The sequence below is a fragment of the Heteronotia binoei genome, chromosome 19, assembly GCF_032191835.1.
Source record: "Heteronotia binoei isolate CCM8104 ecotype False Entrance Well chromosome 19, APGP_CSIRO_Hbin_v1, whole genome shotgun sequence".
Classification (NCBI taxonomy): Eukaryota; Metazoa; Chordata; class Lepidosauria; order Squamata; family Gekkonidae; genus Heteronotia; species Heteronotia binoei.
Window position 1 is genome coordinate 31,206,613 of NC_083241.1, and position 22,508 is coordinate 31,229,120.

A 22,508-nucleotide genomic window follows, 5' to 3' on the forward strand; every position below is an offset into this window, starting at 1 on the left:
TCTGGAAATTAGCAGTTATTTCGGGGTCCCTCAGGCCCCACCTGGAGACTGGCATCCCTAGTTCCGTCACTGCCCTTCTATCCTCTGTTATGTGTTTTAACTATATATGCGATTTAATTGCGGTTTTTAACCGAGTTTTATATTACGTGTTTCAAAAAGCTTGTTTGAATGTTTTTGATCGTTCGTCACCTTGGGAACCCTAAGCTTGGTGGAAAGGCAGCATAGAAATGTTGTGTAAAAAACAATAAATATATTAAATAAACAGTATGTCTTCAAACTCCCTTCCCCCCTAGATCTGAGGCTGCAAGGGGGTATGAGAACAGGATCCTGGGGTACTGAGCCCCCCCCCCCGCCCCCGATCCTAAGGTAAAGCGCTGTGAAGTTACTTGAACTCAGATCTCCCCATTCCTGATTCGATATGCAAACTATTACACCACACTGGCTCTAGTCTAAGTTCATACTCTGGTGTACCCCCCTTGAAACATTCTACAATGTGGTTTCACAGCACTTGCTTCTGGCTTGGTTTTCAATAAACACATTTGTTTCTAACCGGCTCAGAGTCTCTGAGGCAGAGAGCAATAGAAATCCAGCTATTGTAATGCCCATCAAAATTAAAATGGATGTTGGTAACAGCGATGCACCACTTGCAGCTGCCTCTAGAAACCAGAAGGGGATCCATAAGTCTTAGTAGTGACATCATCACCAAGTGCCCAAGACAAGATGAAAGGAACCTATATAAAGGAGGTACTCTAGAAACCAAAAGTTGATCCAGCGGCAAGTGATATCATCCCTTGCCCATTGTACTGCCCATCAAAATTAGAATGGATGTTGGTAACAGCAATGCACCACTTACAGCTGCCTCTAGAAACCAGAAGGGGATCCACTAGTCCCGGAAGTGACATCATCACCAAGTGCCCAGGACAAGAAGACACCTATAAAAAGGAGGTACTCTAAAAGAGTGGGACCAGTAGCCCAGGAAGTGACATCATCACCAGGCACCCAAGAAGGAAGGCACCTATTTAAAGGAGGTACTCTAAAAACCAAAAATGGCTCCAGTGGCCCCAGCAGTGACATCATCACCAGGCACCCAAGACACCTATATAAAGAAGCACTCTAGAAACTGGAAGTGGCTCCAGTGACCTAGGAAGTTACATCACCACCAAGCGTCCAAGACAAGAAAGGCATCTGTATAAAGGAGGTAGTGGGAGGCTTTGGAGAGGCGGTTGGGCTGTGGCTGGAGAGGTGAGCAAAATTTCTTCACCACAAAAGGCATTAGTAAATTACCAAACTTCCACAAAAAGTATTTCTGTCTTTATTAGGGTTGCCAACTCTGGGCTGGGAAACAGCTGGAGATTTTGGGGGGTGGAGCCTGAAGAGGAGTGACAGCACAGCAGGGAACAATGAAGATGATGATTTTAGACTTATATTCTGTCCTATACTCTGAATCTCAGAGCAGGCCACAATCTCCTTTACTTCCTTCCCCCCACCCCAACAGACATCCTGTGAAGCAGGTGGGGCTGAGAGAGCTCTTATAGGAGCTGTCCTTTCAAGGACAACTCCTGCAAGAGCTATGGCTGACCCAAGGCCATTCCAGCAGCTGCAAGTGGAGGAATGGGGAATCAAAACTGGGTCTCTGAGATAAGAGTCTGTGCACTTAACCACTTCACCAAACTGGCTCTCAATGCCATAGCGTCCATCTTCTAAAGTAGCCATTTTCTTCAGGGGAATGGCTTTACTTCAATTGGAGATCGGTTGTTGTTCTGGAAGATCCCCAGACCTCACCCAGAGGTTGGCAACCCTAAATCTCTATCTTGATCCCTTTAATGCAGTTTCTCTATACCGGGGTAGCCAACGGTAGCTCTCCAGATGTTTTTTGGCTACAACTCCCATCAGCCCCAGCCATTGGCCATGCTGGCTGGGGCTGATGGGAGTTGTAGGCAAAAAACATCTGGAGAGCTACCGTCGGCCACCCCTGCTCTATACAGCTGCCAGGGCATCAAAGCACGATAAACAGGAAGGCATTGTCTCCATCAGGGTCTACTGGACCAAATTATTTATTAAAAAAATAGAGAGAGTAGTGCTTGTTGTGGGGGGGATGCAGTTATCCATGAGCCACGATGGATGGATTTCCCTTTGATGTACCATGTCAATTGAAAAAGAAGCCACTCCAGCTTGCCCAGAGACACAGCCAGCGCGCGCTGTCCCCTGAGCAGAGGGCACCCATCAAACACTGTCGTATTCGTGTTCACAATATCCTGTGAAGAGGGGCTGTGCCCGGATCCCTCGCCTGCAAGAGAGAAAGAACAGAAAGTGTTAGGCTGTGGCTCAGAGGTAGAGCATCTGCTTGACATGCAGAAAAGCCTTTGGTTCAGCTCCTGGCATTTTCTGTTTAAAGGACCAGTTAATAGGTCAGGGGTGGCCAAACTGTGGCTCAGGAGCCACATGTGGCTCTTTCACACATATTGTGCGGCTCTCAATGCCTCCACTGCCCTGTGGCTGGCATAGGAGAGGCATCTGTCTCCTTAAATCACTTCTCAAAGCCAAGCCAGCGGCTTGGAGAATTCATTTAAAGTTAAAGTTGCTTTCTTTCTCCTCCCCTCATCTATTTGCCGGCCGGCCGGCCTGCCTGCCTTCCTATCTTGCGGCTCTCCAACATCTGATGTTTATTCTATGTAGCTCTTACATTAAGCAAGTCTGGCCAACCCTGTAACAGGTGATGGGGAAGACCTTGATCTGGGACCCTGGCTCAGTGGTAGTCTATCTGCCTGGCATGCAGGAAGTCCCTGGTTCACACATGAAGCTGCTTTATCCTGAACAAGACCCTTGCTCCATTAAGGTCAGTGTTGGTTGCTTAGGACAGGCTGCAGCCCTCCAGAGTCTCAAGCGAAGGTCTTTCACATCACCTGCCTTCCAGATCTTTTGAGATGCTGGGGACTCATCCTGGGACCTTCTGCATACCAAGCAGATAGTCTACCACTGAGCCACTGTCCCTCCCTCAATCCCCAGCATCTCCAGTGAAAGGGACTGGGTAGCAGATGATGTAAAAGACCTCTGCCTGAGACCCTGGAGAGCTGCTGCTAGTCTGAGTAGACAATGCTGACCCTGATGGACCAAAAGTTTGATTCAGTAGAAGGCAGCTTCTTGAGTTCTGAAAATAAGCTTTTCTAAGGCTGGGGACACGTAACCTCCCCCGACACTCTCACATAGCAACAGAGGCTAGTCCTTGGTGTAGTGGACACCCCTTTTTCAACAAACATTAACCAGGGTTTGTGCCAAAGTGCAGCTAACCAACAAGAGGACCGTCCTAAGCCATGGCCTTCTTCACCCCTCACCTGTGTGTCAGTTCAGACATCAGAGCTGAAGTTTCTTTAACCACTGCTCAGTGTCTTATCTGGATCTAGCCAGAGGTTAGGACACACAGCTCAAGACAGGTGGAGATGCATCAAAGCACAGGCCAGGGGTCACCAACCATGATGCCCACAGGAACCTTTCCTGGTGCCTGCAAAATGTTTTCAGAAAGGGGGTGGAGCCAGGTGGGGCTTTTGCCCAGCAGAGCCTCTGATTGGCCACTGGAGATTTTGATTGGCTGTGCCGATTTCCAACCACTGCAATTGCCACCACAGCATAAGGATCTTCACTGTATGACTGAAGGTAAGTGATGGCAGCCATTTTGCAGCTGGCTCTGTGTCCTATGGCAGCCATTTTGTGACTGGCTCTGCCTCCTGCAGCAGCCATTTGGTGGCTGCATCTACCGCACAATGTCAGAATTCCAAAGGTGCCTGCAGGCTCAAAAAGGATGGGGATCCCGGCACAGAAATTCACACAAGTGTTGTTTTTCGCACAGGACCAACAGTGACACCTTGCCATCTTTAACACGCTCTCCAGCTAGATGCTACCCCCAGAGCTACTCAAAAGGCGTCGTCAGATGTGCCCTTACCTCAGCAGCATACATCGGAAGTCTGCCAGCCTCCTATAAGCATCTTGCAGGTTTCGGACAGTCCTGTTGCTCCACAACCGCTCTGCCACAGCTCCAGCTCTAGGCCTTGAGGAAAGAACGCAAGAATGTAAGAGAAGCTGTGTTAGATCAGGCCAATGGCACATCCTGTCCAGCCCTCTATGTCACACAGTGGCCAAAACCCAGGTGCCATCAGGAGGTTCACCAGTAGGGACGCAAGTCCAGAAGCCCTCCCACTGTGGCCCCTCCAAACACAAAGGAGACAGAGCATCACTGCCCCAAATAAATTCAGGTGGGCAGCTGTGTTGGTCTGAAGTAGCAGAGCAAAGTTTGAGTCCAGTGGCACCTTCAAGAGCAACACAGTTTTTTTCAAGGTATAAGCTTTTGTGTGTGTACACGTCTTCAGAGACAGTGAAACAGAATTTCCTCAACCATTACATATAGGAAGGGAGTAGCAGTTGCCAGGAAGGGCCAAGTAGAGTCAAGACAGAGACAGAAATAAAATTGGAAATTACCATTCCGTCCATATAGGTTAAGGGTGAGCAGGAAATTATACAGCATAATGAAGATGTTTAGCAGATTTGAGGATCAAACAGGAATAATAAGCTCTGTCTTGACTCTTAATTCGCCCTTCCTGGCAACCAATCCCCCCAGTTTGGTGTAGTGGTTAAGTGTGCGGACTCTTATCCGGGAGAACCGGGTTTGATTCCCCACTCCTCCACTTGCACCTGCTGGCATGGCCTTGGGTCAGCCATAGCTCTGGCAGAAGTTGTCCTTGAAAGGGCAGCTGCTGTGAGAGCCCTCTCAGCCCCACCCACCTCACGGGGTGTCTGTTGTGGGGGGAGAAGATAAAGGAGATTGTGAGCCGCTCTGAGACTCTGAGATTCGGAGTGGAGGACGGGATATAAATCCAATATCATCTTCTTTCTATATGCCAGAGGTGGCCAATGGTAGCTCTCCAGATGTTTTTTGCCTACAACTCCCATCAGCCCCAGCCAGCATGGCCAATGGCTGGGACCGATGGGAGTTGTAGGCAAAAAACTTCTGGAGAGCTACTGTTGGCCACCCCTGCATATGCAATAGCTGCAAAAATTCTGTTCACTGTATCTGAAGAAGTGTGCTTGCCCACAAAGACTTATACCTTGTCGGTTTTAAAGGTGTCACTGGACACCTTCAAATAAGGTGTCCAGTGTTCTACTTGTTCTACTTCAAATAAAGGTATAACTGTGCATGAGTTCTGACTATGTGGTGCCCAAAGCACTGGGTTTCCTTGCTGGGACAGGATACAGAGAGGCACACTGGCCTGGCAAGGAATTCAAGGAAGCTCCCCAGGTGAAGCCCGACACCATCATACATGTGTGGAAGCAGGATTCTGGGCGCTATCCAAACGAGACAGCACGTGTCACCAAAGCCGGCTACCGGGCCCTGTTGTCTGCCCCTTGGTATCTTAACTATATCTCCTACGGGCAGGACTGGATAGGAGTGGGGGTTATGGCATCACTCATAACAAATGCTGCTTTGTTATGGGGTGGGAGGGAAAATGGTTGCTATACAGATACCGTCTGGGGCCATCTCATATAGCAGTGATCAAAGAACATCAGAAGAGCCCTGCTGGATCAGACCAGTGGTCCACCCAGTCCAGCATCCTGTCTCACACAGGGGCCAACCAGTTCCTCTGGAAGACCAACAACAGGGCGTAGAGCAGGGGTGGCCAAACTTGCTTAACGTAAGAGCCACATAGAATAAACGTCAGATGTTTCATATCCACAAGACATGAATGTCACATGTTTGAGAGAAGGAAGGAAGGAAGGAAGGAAGGAAGGAAGGAAGGAAGGAAGGAAGGAAGGAAGGAAGGAAGGAAGGAAGGAAGGAAGGAAGGAAATAGGTGGGAGAGAGAGGAGGGATGGAGAGGTGGAAAGAAAGCAACTTTAACTTTAATGCATTCTCCAAGCTGCTTGCTGGCTTGGAGAATGCATTAAAGGTGATTGAACAGGTGATTTAAAGAAACAAATGCCTTCACCAAGCTGGCCAATGAAGCGGTGGGGGCTTTGAGAGCCACACAATATGTGTGAAAGAGGCACATGCGGCTCTCGAGCTACAGTTTGGCCACCCCTGGTCTTAAAGGTGCCACTGAACTCTAACTTTGTTCTGCTGTTTCAGATCAACATGGCTGCCTACCTGAATTGCTACACTGCACTTTCTCATTATGAGCCCTGGATGGCCTCCTGAAGGTCCTTGCTACTCACCAGAGTCTTGGGCTCAGGTTCGTGACATCCACGTATTCGCCCCACATACAGGCCTCGCCGCCAATCACCAGATCTTTCTGCTGCACACTGCCTATTGGGGGGAGGGAAGGAATTAATTCAAGACTGCAAGCTGGCAGGAAACAAACTAGAAGTAGCTCAGCAGTTAAGAGTCTATGCTGAAGTTCCGTTTGGGACCCAGGTCTGGATTTTCCTTGCTGGCTTTGGAGACTCAGGCTGGCTCCAAACGGACCGCTTCTGTGACCTCCCGGTGCACTTCCGATTCTCCCGCCCTTTCTGTACCCAATTCTAGGAGGGACGGGGCAAGCAGGCCCAAGAGAGCACACACCTTCGAACTCCAGGGGTTCCACCAGGTAAATCCCTATCCAGTCCTGCCCGTAGGAGATATAGTTAAGATACCAAGGGGCAGACAACAGGGCCTGGTAGCCGGCTTTGGTGACACGTGCTGTCTCGTTTGGATAGCGCCCAGAATCCTGCTTCCACACATGTATGATGGTGTCGGGCTTCACCTGGGTAAGAGTGGAAAACGGTGTCAGGGATGGGAGCCAGCCATGCTTCTCTCAGACAGCGCAGGAGCTTTCAAGATGCAAAAGCCTGTAAGATTATAGACGCCCGCGTCTGCAGTTTCATAACAACTCCCTATGGGGTGCTTCTCGGCACCTGGCAGCAGCTGCAGACGCAGGGTGGAAAGAGATGTGTCGCTCCAAGAGGGCTGGTCAGGGACATCTGGAGTTTTATGGGAGTTTTATGTAAGTTATATGTCTTGTAAAAGTGGTGCCGCTCATCCTCAGAAGCCTTACAGTGAATCGGCAGGGAGGGGACGGGTGAAAGGCACAGAGCAATCAGACAGGGAGAGAAGCAGCTGGAGACAAAGGTCAAGACGAGGAGGCCACAGAAAGGTTTTGCAAAAGGGAGCAGGCGGAGGGAAGGGAGAAAATGAGCATGTGGAATTCACTCCCACAGGAAGTGGTGGCAGCTACAAGGGTAAACAGCTTCAAGAGGGGATTGGAGAAACAGATGGCACAGAGGTCCATGAGTGGCTACTAGCCACCAGGTATAGATGGACCATTGTGTTTGAGGCAGTGATGCTCTGTCTTCTTGGTGCTTGGGGAGCAAGAGTGGGAGGGCTCCTGGAGTTCTGGTTCTGGTGGCGAACCTCCTGATGGTACCTGGGTTTTGGCCACTGTGTGACACAGAGCATTGGACTGGAGGGCCACTGGCCTGATCCAACACGGATTCTCTTATGTTCTTAAGTCCGGGGCAGTGATACTCTGTATTCCTGGTGCTTGGGGGGGGGGCAACAATGGGAGGGCTTCTGGAGTTCTGGCCTCACTGGTGAATCTCCTGATGGCACTTGGGTTTTTCGTTGGACTGGATGGGCCACTGGCCTGATCCAATACAGCTTCTGTTATGTTCGTAAGATGTTTGAAAGAAGGCCAGGGAAGTAGTTAGCTCTGCAGCGAGGGAGAAGGCCTCTGAAGCAGTATGGCAAAAGATGGTTCCCATGTAGCCAAACCTCCCTGCCTTGAGAATGGAAGGAGAATGGACCTGACCTTTGGGTATTCCATTTCTACCTGCAGAAGGGCTCCAAACTCAAGACTGCCCCCTGCAGTCTGAAAAGGGTACAAAGCCAGGAGAGCTACGTAATTCGTCCATATGTTATGTGCTGACAACACAGGCACCAAACACCACTAGCAAGTCATTGTATACCTTCAGTGTTCCAAAAGCTGGGTGCTCTTGGAACAGCCCAATGGGCTGGAGGGAAAGTGTTCACACAGCATGCCCATAAACTTGCACACAACAAGAAACTGGGAGAGGTCCTGGGAATCAACACAGATGCAGACTGCCAGAGGCAAACATCAGACTCCTTTCTTGTGATGTCCTCTCACACTGGGTAGAATATGGCCCTGAGGCTTTATGGATGTATGTTATTTATACCCTGCTGTTCTCTTCAATGTGGGAACAAAAGCAGTTGACGTTGTTCTGCTGTCCTCCATTATACCCTCACAACAGCCCTCCGAGGTAGGTTAGGCTGAGTGTGTCTGTCACTGATCACCCAGCGAGTTTCCATGGGCAGAGTGGAGAATTCAAGCCCAGGTTTCCAAGATCCCAGGCCAACACTCTAATGTCATCACACCACGCTGAGGTTTGGGATGTCCCCAGTGCCCCAGTTTAAAACCTGTGAGAAAATGCAACTCTGGGAATTTCCCAAAGCCACTGAGGGGCACCTTTCCCCGATTCATGACCCAGGCAGCGTATTAAGACTTGGGCGCTTTCACATACACTAAATAGCACACTTCCAAAGCACTTTGCAACTGAATTTTACTGTGTAAAAGGGAAAATCTACTTGCAAAGGGTCACTGAAGTGGGTTGAAACTGCATTATTTAGCACAGGGGTGTGGCCAAACTGTGGCTCCAGAGGCCCCCACCACTGCATTGGCTGGCTTGGAGAAGGTAGATCATTTCTCCAAGTTAAGCCAGCTCGCAGCTTGGAGAATACATTTAAAGTTAAAGTTGCTTTCTTTCCACCTCTGCCTCCACCCCCCATTTATTTCCTTCCAGTTTGGAAGGAAGTTTGAGAGCCAGTTTGGTGTAGTGGTTAAGTGTGCGGACTCTTATCCGGGAGAACCGGGTTTGATTCCCCACTCCCCCACTTGCACCTGCTGGAATGGCCTTGGGTCAGCCATAGCTCTGGCAGAGGTTGTCCTTGAAAGGCCAGCTGCTGGGGGAACCCCCTCAGCCCCACCCACCTCACAGGGTGTCTGTTGTGGGGGGAGAAGATATAGGAGATTGTAAGCCGCTCTGAGTCTCTGATTCAGAGAGAAGGGCGGGGTATAAATCTGCAGTCTTCTTCTTTTCCTTCCTTCCTTCCTTGTGGCTCTCAAACACCTGATGTTTATTCTATGTGGCTCTTACTTTAAGAAAGTTGGAGCACCCCTGTCTTAGTACAACAGATTATTTTTTGAAAAGCAAAGTCTTTGCACACAGAGCTATCACAAAATACAGCAGAGCTGGAGTATAAAGAAGTAGTATAAAGATTGCATTTCAGAACCGTGAAGCGAAGCTGCCAAAAGAAAAAACATTGCGATTGAACACCATGCCCTGACCTGGAGGGCCCAGGCTAGCCTGACCTTCTTGGATCTCAGAAGCTAAGCAGGGTCGGCCATGGTTGGTACTTGGATGGGAGACTACCAAGGAGTACCAGGGTCGTGACACAGAGGCAGGCAATGGCAAACCACCTCTTGCCTCAAAAACTGTACAGGGTCACCACAAGTGGGCGGAGACTCTGACGGCACTTTCCGCCCCCCACCAAGATTCTCGGGGTGGAAATTCACCTTCAGAGAGGTGCCATGACCCTTTGCAAATCAGGCCATGGGGAAAACACGCTGCCCTGGGTTTTTCTCAGAAGCTTGGCTTCACTTCAAAAGCTGGGGATGCAGTGCCGGATTAAACCCTGTGGAGGCCCCTAGACAGTCAAAATCTTGGGAGCCCCCTTGCAAATTATCTCAAAGTCAGAGTGCCCACCCCACCGCCCCCACTGCAGCCTGCAGGCACTTTCTTAAAAGCCCCTTTTACTAAGCTGCGGGGGAGAGGCAGAGAGGCAAACTTGGCAACAATGACAGCAACAGCCGCACCAGACAAATCAGGCTAAGAGCAGCTCAGTTGCTGGCTGCGGGTGCAGGCTGAGAGGTCTGCAAGCAGGGGGAAAGGGGAGGGGGGAAACTGGCCCGGGGCCCCTAAAAGCGTGGGGGTCCCGTAGGCCAGTGCCTACTTGGCCTAATTGTTAATCCAGCTCTGTGGGGATGGTGGGGTGCAGTAAGGGAAGAGAAAGAATCTACAACTCGACCTGCAAGAAGCAGCGCCAAGTTCTGGCAAGGCAGAGAGGAGAGAGCGCAGCCCCTAGAAGCGCCCTAGAGAGGTCCTCACCTTCACTGCGTTATCAAACACCTCCTGCCACACCACGCAGTCTTTCCCATAAGACGAGACAATATCCAAAAGCCTGAAGTAAAGAGAAGAGCTACTAAAACAAAGAGGCATTTCCCAAACCACTCATCATCCTGCTTCAGGCAGTATCTGCGCTCAATGTTTTGAAGCTAGCAAGGAGCATTTCCAGGTGTGGAGCTCCAAACAGCAAGCGTATGGGGCTCCAACCCCATTCCAGCTGCAGGGTTAGCAGTCCTGAGTCTCCCTTGGGCCTGTTTTCCAAAGAGCCCGGTCAAAAGATGAGGAACAAGATCCCTCCCTGGATCAGGGGTCCCCGACCTTTCTCAGCCTGTAGGCACCTTTGGGATTTGACAACCAGGTGCCGGTGCACCCATGAAATCGCTTCCACAAAATGGCTGCTACAGGAGGTGGAGCCAGCCACAAAATGGCCACCGTGGGAGGCGGAGACAGACAGACACACACAGAAGCCTAAGGAGTAATTTTTTAAAACTACACTGGGGAAGAGTAGTGGGAGAGAAAAATAAAACCAACGCTGTAGCGGCAGCTGCCACCAAAATGTTATTTTAATCCAATCAGATCTCTGGTGACCAATCAGAAGCCTGGCTGGGCAGGAGCCCTGCCAGGCCCCACCCACTTTCTAAAAACACTTGAAAGGTGCCAAGAAAGGTGGTGGGGGGTGTGGGGCATGGTGCCCCTGAGCACCACGTTGGGAATTCCCACCCTAGATAAACAAAGACCACATTTCTTTGGAACAGCCCCCAAAAAGCTAAAAAGAGAGGGCGGGCTCAAACAGAGAAGCCTCTTGGCAAAAGTCACACAATTGTGCATCTCCGGAGGTCTGGTGAAGGGAACCATGTTCTGGAGAAATGGGATGCTGTTCCCAGGTCTGCAGTACTTGTCACCTCACCTCTGGATGTAAAAGGATTCCAGCTTAGCGTAGTCTTGGCCAAATCCCTTCTTCCTCATGAAAGTCTGGATTTCTGCATTGGACCTCCTATGCGCAAAGGAGAGAACTCGGATCAGGCCCATGCAACGACAAGATCTTTTCAGAAAGGGTGGTTTCTCCCCAAGGCTAATGGTAGAGAAAACATTACAGCCTCCCAACCAGTGTTCCCTCTAAGCTGAGTTAGCATGAGCTAGCTCAGATTTTTAGCCTCCAGCTCACACGTTTTTGTCTCAGCTCAGGAAGGATGACCCCAGAGCACACTAATTTATGCAGCAGCTCACAACTTTAACGCCAGTAGCTCACAAAATAGAATTTTTGCTCACAAGACTGCAGCTTAGAGGGAACATTGCTTCCAACTTAACTCAGGGCTTTCACACAGAAAAAAGGTCTTTCCCAGTACCTGCAGCCAAAGAGCCTTGGATTGGAAATGCCAAGGATAGCATCTGGGACATCCTGCATGACAAATCTGTGTTTCTCCATGACATTTTCATCTTGCCATGCCTCCAGTGTGTCATACATAGCTCTCCCTTCCTTGTTATTTTTTCAGTCTTTGTGACAACCCTGCAAGGTAGGTTAGGCCGAGAGAGGGAGAGCCGTTCATGGTGCCATACTGAGCTTTATAGCGGTGTGGGGATTTTAATCTGCTCCCTGCACTCCTTGAATCTGCAAGGTTTGGAACACTTTCCCTATGAAGAAAGGTTAAAACGCTTGGGGCTCTTTAGCTTGGAGAAACGTCGACTGCGGAGTGACATGATAGAAGTTTACAAGATTATCCATGGGATGGAGAAAGTAGAGAAAGAAGGACTTTTCTCCCTTTCTCACAATACAAGAACTTGTGGGCATTTGATGAAATTGCTGAGCAGTCGGGTTAGAATGGATAAAAGCAAGTACTTCTTCACCCAAAGGGTGATTAACATGTGGAATTCACTGCCACAGGAGGTGGTGGCGGCTACAAGCATAGCCAGCTTCAAGAGGGGGTTAGATAAAAATATGGAGCAGAGGTCCATCAGTGGCTATGAGCCACAGTGTGTATATATATGTATATATATATAATTTTTTGGCCACTGTGTGATACAGAGTGTTGGACTGGATGGGCCATTGGCCTGATCCAACATGGCTTCTCTTATGTTCTTAATCTGCACTGCTCCCTGACTTCCAGGTGGGCCCCCAGGGCACAGCCTGATTTTTCCTTTTTGCCATGGCTGAGCCAGCAAAGCATCAGCAGCAGCAGCTGGTAGAGCTGAGCAGGGCACAGTACACTGCAGCAGCAAAAGCAGCAGGCAGAGAGAAGGGAGGCAGAGGAAGCCACGTGGAATGGTCCAGGGGGAGTGGACAGCTGGAGCTGCAGACTGCAAAGTGCCAGGGTCGCGGAGAGGGAGGTGGAAGGAAACCCCCCTGCTTGCACACAAGGTTCAGCCCTTTCTTGACTCCGGAGTGTTAGGGTTGGCTGCCTCAGCTTGGCCACATTCAGAGCCTCCAGCTTTTGCCTCTACCCCAGAAAGCTTCAGAGAAGCAGCAAGCCCCACAGTGGATGGGAAAGGATGCCCTCCAACTTTTAAAATCCTAGCTACGGCCCTGCTCCAGGGTCTCCAGCAGGTCTTTCCTATCACCTGCTACCTGATCCTTTTAACTTGAGATGCTGGGGATTGAACCTGGGACCTTCTCCGTGCCAAGCAGATGCTCTACCAATGAGCCAGATCAAGGTCTTTCCCATCACCTACCTGATCCTTTTAACTTGAGATGCCGGGGACTGAAGCTGGGACTTTCTGTATGCAAGATAGATACTTTGCCACTCAGCCATGGAACCCTCCCCTTAATGAGCACAGATGAAGCTGCTTTATACTGAGTCAGACCGCTGGTCTATCAAGGTCAATAGTACCTCCTCTGACTGGCAACAGCTCACATCACCTCCTACCTGATCATACCAGGAATTGAACCTGGGACCTTCTTTATGCCAAACCAGAGAGCTCATGGGTATGAGTAAGGTATATAACTTAGAACACTCGGTGAGAGCTTTAACTAATACATATATCGAAAACAAAGTTTTAAACCACAGTATTTTTCATATATTTTGTAAAATGGACTGTAAAATAATACCAAATTAATATGTGAAAAATACCGCGGTTTAAAACTTTGTTTTCAATATATGTATTAGTTAAAGCTCTCGCGGTTAAAGTTCTAAGTTACATACCTACCTGCATACCTTAGGGACTGCCTTTCCCTGCACATGCCCCAGCGGGCACTCCGGTCAGGGTCTCAAAACCTGTTGACAGTCCCCAGCATCAGAGAAGCAAGGCTCAAAACAACGAGAGCCAGGGCCTTTTCCGTTGCTGCCCCTAGCTGGTGGAATAAGTTGCCGGAGGAGGTTAAGGCTGTGCAAGAGCTTTTACAGTTCCGCAGGGCCTGCAAAACGGCACTCTTCCACCAGGCATTTACATGATGGTAACAACTGCAGCAACAGGACTGGCCCATAAGAACACCACCAATGGCCTATCTTATCACGCTACGGCGATCCTGAGACTTCTGAGTACAGCTAACCACCAGAATTCAATCGCTGCCTGAAGCTATTATAGTAGCACATGCAAAATGTTTTAACCAATTGTTTTCACGTTTTTATTGTTGTTTATTTTACCGGTCACACACATGTGCTTGTGTCGACCCTTGGTTTGTGAGCCGCCCTGAGCCTGCCTTTGGCGGGGAGGGCGGGATATAAATTAAATAAATAATAAGTTATATACCTTCTTTATGCCAAGCAGATGCTCCACCAATGAGCATCTGATACATTCCTTATCTTCCCACACAGCTATCTATCCTCCACCTTTTCAAACCGGCCCCTCACCTCCCAATCAGCCCTAAGGGATCAAAACCAACCAGCAAGTGAAGTCGACCTCGTCTCCGCCCAGATGAACGTAGACGTCTGGGAACACGGAACTAATTTCGGCAAAGAACTCCGACATGAACTTGTAAGTTGTGTTCAGGATGGGATTGACCGGTCCGTAAGATCCAGAGGCCTTTGACCCCACGTAGCAGGGAGTCAACAACCCTGGGACACCTAAAGAAAGCATAAAGGCAGGACAGAGATTAGAGGTGCAGGTTCCGGTCATGAAACAGTGAGTAAAACCGCAAGCCAAGCCAGCCAAAGAAGCTGGGCTTCTGCTGTCCGAAACACTGGAAAGAACAGTGCGCAGATGCTCAGTATCTTGAGTGCACAAGATGCTGCCTTATCCTGAATCAGACCTTTGGTCTTGTCGCGCCCCCGCCTGGTCTGGGGGCCCTGCCCCTTGGGCAGCTGTCACCTCACAGCCCCCTGGGCCCCGCCCTGGAGGTCTCAAAAGCAAGTGGAAGGCCTGGTTGCATCACCCTGTCGCCCCTCTGGCTGGCTTGTCTTGGCTGGGCCCGCTGCTTCTTTCTCTCTTTCTGCTGCAGGCGTTCCAGCTCCAACTCCACTGCACGATCCTCATCCACTTCCCCTCTGGCAGCCTTCTCCTCCTCATACCTGTCCCCTCTCCCTGCCTTCCCCCACTGGCCCCAGGCCAGACTCCTCCCCCCTATTTAAGGCACGATGAGCTCCGGGTCGCGGAACCCATCAGGCTCACCCCTCCCTGCTCTGGCACTGCTAGGCCTCGTGGCAGGCCTGCAGTGGGGGCAGAGGCCGTCGGCTCCCTGGCCTTCCTTTTAAGTGCAGGCACGGGGTGGTCACGGGCCTTTGGGGGGGGGGCGTTGGAGCCGCCAGAGGCAGTCCTGGCTAGAAGCAGGCGGCACAGTCTATTAGGATCACAACTGCCTACTGTGACTGCCAGTAGCTCTCCAGGCAGAGGTCTTTCACACCATCCACTGCCTGGACCTTTCGGTTGGAGATTACGGGGACAGGACCCTCGACCTTCTGCATGCAAAGCAAAATCTCTTCTATTGCCTACTCGGATGGCAGCTGCTCTCCACGGTGTCAGGCCTTTGCCATCTCCTCTTGCCTGGACCTTTTAACTGGAGATGCCGGGGACTGAACCTGGGACCTTCTGCATGCCAAGCAGATGCTCTACCACTGAGTCGAGAGCTCAGATCAACACATACGAACCCACACGAAGCTGCTTTATGCTGAATCAGGGTCAGTGGTGTCTGCTTAGACTGGCGGTGGCTCTCCAGGGTCTCAGGCAGAGGGTCTTTCCCATCACCTGTTGCCTGGTCCTTTCAACTGGAGATGCTGGGGACTGAAGCTGGGACCTTCTGAATGGCAAACAGACGCTCTACCGATGAGCCACAGCCCCTCCTCTGAGTATCCCACTGCACCACAACTCTCATTAACCCGGCAGCCATGACGCTCATGCACAAATACAGAATGGGGTGGGGGAAGCTCTTTGTGTGCACCCTTCGAAGCAAGCAGTCCATGTGGGAATAAATCCATTCCCTACTCGTGAAACAAAAACCATCTACTACAGTGAAGCATCAAGTGGGATGGACTTGTGGACATACACCCTTGTCCCAATGCTTGCCTCTAGCTGTGGAACGGTCATATATTGGAAAAGGTCCGCCAACTGGTTTTCAGCCAGGCTCTCCACATGTAGAACCCAGGGTGTGAGCTCAGGGCTACATCTGACACAAAAAGAGCAGAGATCGCTTCCTTCTGGGCTCCGGAACCAAGCCTTACCTGGCCCCCAGGAGAGGGTGTGGCCAGGAGTGTCAAACTCTGGAATCACTCTGATCCCACGTAGCCGGGCATATTCAAGCACCATCTTCACATCGACGGCAGTGTACACATGAGTGAAAGGGTTGTAGGCCCCCTGCAGAGAAAGGAAGGAAGGAAATCACAAATGCCTACTCAGCATTGATTCTGCATTTGTTTTATCTCCCGCTTTTCTTCCCAGTTGGGACTCAACATGGCTTAGAATATCATTCTCCCATTTTCCTGTGGTTACCAACCTAAAGGCAGTGGCTGGAGTTCTCCTGAGATTAGAACTGATCTGCAGACCACAGAGATTAGTTGAGAAAATGGCCACTTTGGAAGGTGGACTTTATGGCGTTTTACCCCACTGAAGTCCCTCCCCTCCCCAAGCCTCTCCCTCCTCAGGCTCCACCCCCCCCAAATCTCCAGGTATTTCCCTACCCGGAGCTGGCAACCCTACCCCCTTTACTCTCTCACAGCAACAACATTGCACGATTAGACCAGGCTGAACGTTTGTGATGAGGCCAAGTCTATTCAGCGAGATTCCACTGTAGAAATAGGCTGCCTGGCTTCGAATCCAACCCTCTATCTGCTGCACCACACTGGCTCTCACTATGACATAATAGTGATGTAAGTCACTTTGGACTGTCATTATGGGAGAAACGCAGGGGATAAATGAATTTTTAAAAATTAAGAACATTGTTTATCCCTTCCATTTTCTCACAAAAACCCTGAGATGTAGGCCAAGCTGAGAGTCTGGGGCAGGCCCAAGTCCACCCAGAGAGCTTCCACGGTGGAAGTGAGGATTCAAACCCAGGTCGCTCAGGGTGCTGGTCCACCTCTCTAACCAGTATAGCACCCTGGCTCTTGAAGAAGATGATGATGATATTGGATTTCTATCCCGCCCTCCACTCCGAAGAGTCTCAGAGCGGCTCACAATCTCCTTTATCTTCCTCCCCCACAACAGACACCCTGTGAGGGGGGTGGGGCTGGAGAGGGCTCTCACAGCAGCTGCCCTTTCAAGGACAACCTCTGCCAGAGCTATGGCTGACCCAAGGCCATTCCAGCAGCTGCAAGTGGAGGAGTGGGGAATCAAACCCGGTTCTCCCAGATAAGAGTCCGCGCACTTAACCACTACACCAAACTGGCTCGCCTATGTCTTTCTATGACATAATAGCAGTAATCCCACCAAGGTGATCAGCTCATGTTCATGTTGTACCACATCAAGGGAGGCCCAAGAATGCAACATACAAAGCCATCCCCTCAGCAGTTGAGAGGGAGGCGTGGCTCACCTTCCGGCTGAGATCGGGGAAGGCGGTGCTCTGATACGGGAAGGATGGATCATCCACAATGTGCCAGTGGAACACGTTGAGTTTGGTGTAAGCCATGGCATCCTGGTGGAACCAGAGAGGAGGAGAAATAGGTCACTCACTTCATACCCCCATGCTGGAGTTACAAGAAAAGCCCTTACCAACTATAATAGCTGCTCGCAGAGAGTTTCAGAAGGCAGCTATGTTGGTTTGCACTAGAAAAGTTAGATTTAACTCCAGCACCCTAGAGACCAACACGTTTTCTGGGGGCATAAGCTTTCAAGAATCAAAGCTTCATCACTGAGGAAGGGAGCTTTAATTCTCGAAAAACTTAGAAAAGAGTAAGAATCCAGGAGCACCTGAAAGACTAGCAAAATTTGTGTCAGGGTAGGAGCTTCTGAGTCACTGCTCACTTCTTCAGATACAGCCAGAATGGGAGTCCATCTGTCCTATATCTTGCAAAGCGGAGCGATTCCAGATGCCAAATGCCATTAGCAGGCAATGCCCTTCCCCCTAGATTCACCCCCACCAAGAACCACAGCTGTAACCACTGCACCACACTGGCTGTCATACAAACGCTTAGCATGGAGGAGAGGAAATGCACAACCTTTCTTTTTCATCAGACAAGACCCAAAGTTCACAGGAATCAAGATGTGCCAAGCTACTGCACAAAGCAGAAATGCAATCCAACGGATTCAGAACGTTCCAACTTACGGAACAGAACAGGCTGTTCTGGACACTGTGTCCCCAAAAAGAACAATACAGTGCTGGAAAAAAGTACAGAGGATTATTGAGGGGTTGGAGCACCTTTGCTATGACAAAAGGCAGAAGAGTCTGGGACCTACCAGTTTAGCAAAGAGGCTACTAAGGGGTGGGACATAAAAGAGGTTTGTAAACGCTATGTACGGACTGGGGAGAGTTGACAAAGAGAACTTCTTCTCCCTCTCCCACAATACTAGGACTCGAGGGCAGGGGTGGAATTCTAGCAGGAGTTTCTTTGCATATTAGGCCATACACCCCTGATGTAGCCAATCCTCCAAGAGCTTACAAGGCTCCTTTTTGTAAGCTCTTGGAGTATTGGCTACATCGGGGTGGGTGGCCTAATATGCAAAGGAGCTCCTGCTAGAATTCCACCCCTGCTCGAGGGCATCTGATGGAGCTGATTGGCAGTAGGTTCAGGATGGACAAAAGGAAATACTTCTTTACAGGGAGCGACTGGAGGGCAGAATTCATTGCCAGAAGATATAGTGACGGCCACAGACAGCTTTAAAAAGAGATTAGACAGATTCATGAACATGTGAAAATTGCCTCATACTAAATCAGACCATTGGCCCATTGAAGTTGGTATTGCCTACTCAGACTGGCAGCGGCTCTCCAGGGTCTCAGGCTGAGGTCTTTCCCATCACCTATTGCTAGATCAAAGTAGCAGTCCAGTAGCACCTTCAAGACCAACAAAGTTTTATTCAAAAGGTAAGCTTTTGTATGCATTCTGAAGAAAGCTTTGTTGGTCTTAAAGGTGCCACTGGACTCCTACTTTGTTCTATTGCTTCAGACCAACACAGCTGCCCACCTGCATCTATCTATTGCTAGATCGTTTAGCTGGAGATACGGGGGATTGAACCTGGGCCCTTCTGTATGCCAAGCAGATGCTCTGCCGCTGAGCCACATGGACGAAAGGTCTACGGTGACTAAAGAGGACTTCCATAATCAAAGGCAGTAAACATCTCAATCCCAAGAGGCAACATCTCGGGATGCCAGCCTCTAGGCGGGACCTGAGACTAGCAAGGGAGCCCCTAAGGGTTCTGTGACTAAACCAGCCTCCAATAGGCTCAACAAATTCTCATTAAAGTTTATAACAGAAACAAACAGAGCAATAAATTGTACATAAGATGAAGTCATACAACATGCATGGTCCTTGAAAAAGACACAATAGGTGAAGTTCTATAATATGCACAGTCTTTCTTGGGACCAATACTCCTTCAGGTGGTTTCAACCAAGAACTGGCAAGATAGAGTCTTCTTCACGAATCAAACTGCTGTAGAAGGGCCTGAGAATCCCCTGGCATTACAGCCAACGTTCCTGCTAAACTGCAGAGCCTTGTGAGCAAAAATTCTACTTTGTGAGCTACTGGCATTAAAGTTGCGAGCTACAGCATCAATTAGTGTGCTCTAGGGCCATTTCTCCTGAGCTAAGACAAAAAATGTGTGCGCTGGAGGCTAAAAATCTGTGAGCTAGCTCACGCTAACTCAACTTAGAGGGAACACTGATTACAGCTCATTTCCAGACTACAGAAATCAGTTCCCCCGGAGAAAGCAGACGACGTTCACCTACCAGTGTTTTCAGAATGGCTTCCAGAGGCAGGTAGTGACGAGACGTGTCAAGCAGCAGACCCCGGTGACGGAAGCGGGGGAAGTCGACCACTTTGGTTTTGTTGATGTAGAGCTGGACAGAAGAGAGAGAGCGGAGCTCCATCGGAAGAGGATACAACACACACACACACACTCTTAACAATTCCCACTTTGCATATAAACTCACCATCCCGTTGTCCTTCCAGGCGAGTTGGCTGAAGGTCTCCAACCCTGTAGGGGAAAAGGCCAAATGCGGTTTATGTAGCATGTGATGTGACCCCCTCCCCCATGCTTGTTTAAATTATGTTCAAAGGCAGGGACAGGGGGAAACAGCAGGGATCACAGGGGAAACCTCACCTCGAAGAGCACCCCAGACAGTGTCTGCCGTCAGAAGCATCAGCTCATCTGAAATCGTCAGCTGGTCTGAAATAGCATCATGCCAAAGAATCACAACTGTTCTGTTCACCTGGCATCTTTTGCATTTAGGCTAAAACCAAAGAATCCATCCCCTGCTCCCAAGATCAATATTGAAGGTGTGGAGCTGGCCAAGAGGGTACTGGACTAAAATCTGAGAAAACGAGGCTCAAATCCCCACTCAGTCACAAAAGCTCACTGGGTGACTTTGGGCCAGCCACACACTCCCAGCCAAACCTACCTCACAGGGTTGTTGTGATGAGCAGGTCTTTTTTTTGTAGCAGGAACTCTTGCATATTAGGCCTCACCCCCCCTGATGTAGCTAATTCTCCAAGAGCTTACAGGGCTCTTAGTATAGGGCCTACTCTAAGCTCCTGGAGGATTGGCTACATCAAGGAAGTGTGGCCTAATATGCAAAGGAGTTCCTGCTACAAAAAAAGGCCCTGGCAATGATAAAATGGAGGAGAGGAGAATGATTTCAGCTGCTTTGGGTCCCCATTGGTGAGAACGGTGGTGTATCAATGAAGTAAGTATATAATATCCTGCACCTCTTCAAGAGTTACTATATTGATTTTAAAATAATTTCTTCTTGCTGCCTGGCCTTCCCTCCTCCTCCTAGCTTCCCGACAATTTCAGTCCACTCTTTGCTTGCAGGCTTTATGTCATAGTACATTACTGGTTCTTAATTCCTAACTGTATGCTGAAACTCCACCATGATCACACAATGCGGGTGTTTGTTAAAGGCCATCAAGCCACTTCCGACCAAGGGCAACCCTAAGAATTAATGACCTCCAAAATGTCCTGTCCTTAACAGCCTCACTCAGGTCTTGAGTAAATGGAGAACTGTGGCTTCCTTGACTGAGTCAATCCATCCCATGCTGGGCCTTTCTCTTATCCTAGCATTAACAGGCCAGTTTGCAATTTCCACTATGTCCATCCTGGGTTAAAAGATGATCTCTCTCTCTCGGCTTGACTTTGCGAACGAAGATTTAAGAAAGGTGCAGTAGTCCACGTCTGTTGCAGGCTCGCTGGTGGCTGACAAGACCAATGCGGGACAGGCAGGTCCGGCCACAGTGGCTGCAGGGAAAAGTCTGATTTGGGGTTAGTGCTGTAGCAGTACGATTCTTCCTCGATCTCCTTTTGTCCTCAAGACCAGCTATGCGTGCGTTCTCAAAGGAAGAGACAGCCTGGTGGATGGTGTGCCTCCATGCTTTGCGATCTGACGCTAGGTCAGACCACTGGTGATGGTTAATGCAACAGGATAGATGATAGCAGTGAAATAACTGGACAAGGGTAACTTCTGTGGATTTCTGAGGATGTCTCAGGGACTGCTCAAAGACTGGAGAAGAGCACGCAGTGAAGCTTAAGCTTAGCATCAATAGTGCCTGGTGGTGTTCCAGCATTACCTAGTTTACATCAATCGCACCTGGCCCCGTCTATCATGTGGGCGACTTCCCCTCCCCTGGGATTTGCTAACTCAGACAGGAAACTGCCATTAGCTACTCTAGCACTTCTACCTCTATGCCCGTTTCCATGTTCTGCACCCAAACCCCGCCCCTAATTACGCCACCTCGCAGTAGGCATGGCTGTACCTTGACTGCAATAAATACTAAATAAATAAGTGACGAGGCACTGAAATGAGTGGCATTTCTTTGGATGGGCAAGTCAGCAGATTCCAGCAGTTCCCATAAAAAAGCTCCATGCAAGCAGAAAGCTAGCAGGGCAGGGAGTGAGCATATCCACCCCACCCTTTGCCAGTTTCCTGTCTGCGGGGAGCTTAACAAAGAGTGAGTTTCTACAATCTTCCACCTGTGGTCCGATCTGGTGCTGTCCAGGTGACCGTCTCAGAATCCTAATACTCCCCCCTCCCAATTTTCTTGCACCTACAAATCAGGCCCGACTCCCTGACAGAAAGACTTGCTGACAGTCAACAAAGCCCCCCATGCTTCCTCAATGACAGAGCATGCCCTGAAGAGACAAAGAGACCACCCACCCCCCATCTTGCGTTGGGTGACTGATGCAAGTTCAGGACTTGCTTGTTATGTCCCCCCTTCCAATCAACAGAGATACCACTCATAACCACGCATTATTGCTCCAGAAATATTTTACTATACAGCACCGGTAGGGGAGACAAATGGCCTTTTCTTACAATTCTCGGAGGAGTCCAGTGAAGGGTAGCCATCACATCCCGGCTGTGTGACGTTGACATTCAGGACATCGCATGGGGAATCCTTAGACTCACCAATCCCTGCAAAGCATAATTGGAAGTGAGGAAGAGACAAGAGAGCAGAGAACAGATAGCCTCTCGGCAAGCACAGAAACCTCCCCGTAAGCAAAGCTGGGGACACATCTAACCTGTGCTAAAACACCCCTACATTGATAGACATTCCCTGCCTCTCTGCCCTGTTGTTGGCCTTCCAGAGGAACTGGCTGGCCACTGTGTGAGACAGGATGCTGGACTAGATGGACCACTGGTCTGATCCGCAGGGCCCTTCTTATGCTCTTATGAAAGCCTTGGCCTCTATGCCCTGTTGTTGGCCCTCTAGGGCAGGGGTGTCAAACTCATTTGTTATGAGGGCTGGATCTGACATAAATGAGACCTTGTTGGGCCAGGCCACGTTGGACCAGGTCATGTCAAACCAGGTCATGTGTGTACCTATTTAAGATTA

The 22,508-nt window shown here is 49.8% G+C and overlaps 1 protein-coding gene across 1 annotated transcript in view; it reads right to left on the reverse strand.

The window, feature by feature from the left end:
* Positions 1 to 2,026: 2,026 nt before the first annotated feature.
* HEXA (hexosaminidase subunit alpha) overlaps positions 2,027 to 22,508 on the reverse strand; it is a 33,333-nt gene continuing 12,851 nt past the window's right edge. Inside the window, exons 2-14 of the mRNA XM_060260384.1 lie at positions 21,989 to 22,087; positions 19,783 to 19,848; positions 19,613 to 19,656; positions 19,409 to 19,519; positions 17,060 to 17,161; positions 15,753 to 15,885; positions 13,982 to 14,162; positions 11,072 to 11,158; positions 10,147 to 10,219; positions 6,548 to 6,728; positions 6,202 to 6,292; positions 3,938 to 4,042; positions 2,027 to 2,287 (exon numbers count right to left, since the gene is read on the reverse strand). Coding sequence (XP_060116367.1) covers positions 2,224 to 2,287; positions 3,938 to 4,042; positions 6,202 to 6,292; positions 6,548 to 6,728; positions 10,147 to 10,219; positions 11,072 to 11,158; positions 13,982 to 14,162; positions 15,753 to 15,885; positions 17,060 to 17,161; positions 19,409 to 19,519; positions 19,613 to 19,656; positions 19,783 to 19,848; positions 21,989 to 22,087 — 1,337 coding nt within the window. The 3' untranslated portion in view covers positions 2,027 to 2,223. The remainder of the gene's footprint in view (positions 2,288 to 3,937; positions 4,043 to 6,201; positions 6,293 to 6,547; positions 6,729 to 10,146; positions 10,220 to 11,071; positions 11,159 to 13,981; positions 14,163 to 15,752; positions 15,886 to 17,059; positions 17,162 to 19,408; positions 19,520 to 19,612; positions 19,657 to 19,782; positions 19,849 to 21,988; positions 22,088 to 22,508) is intronic.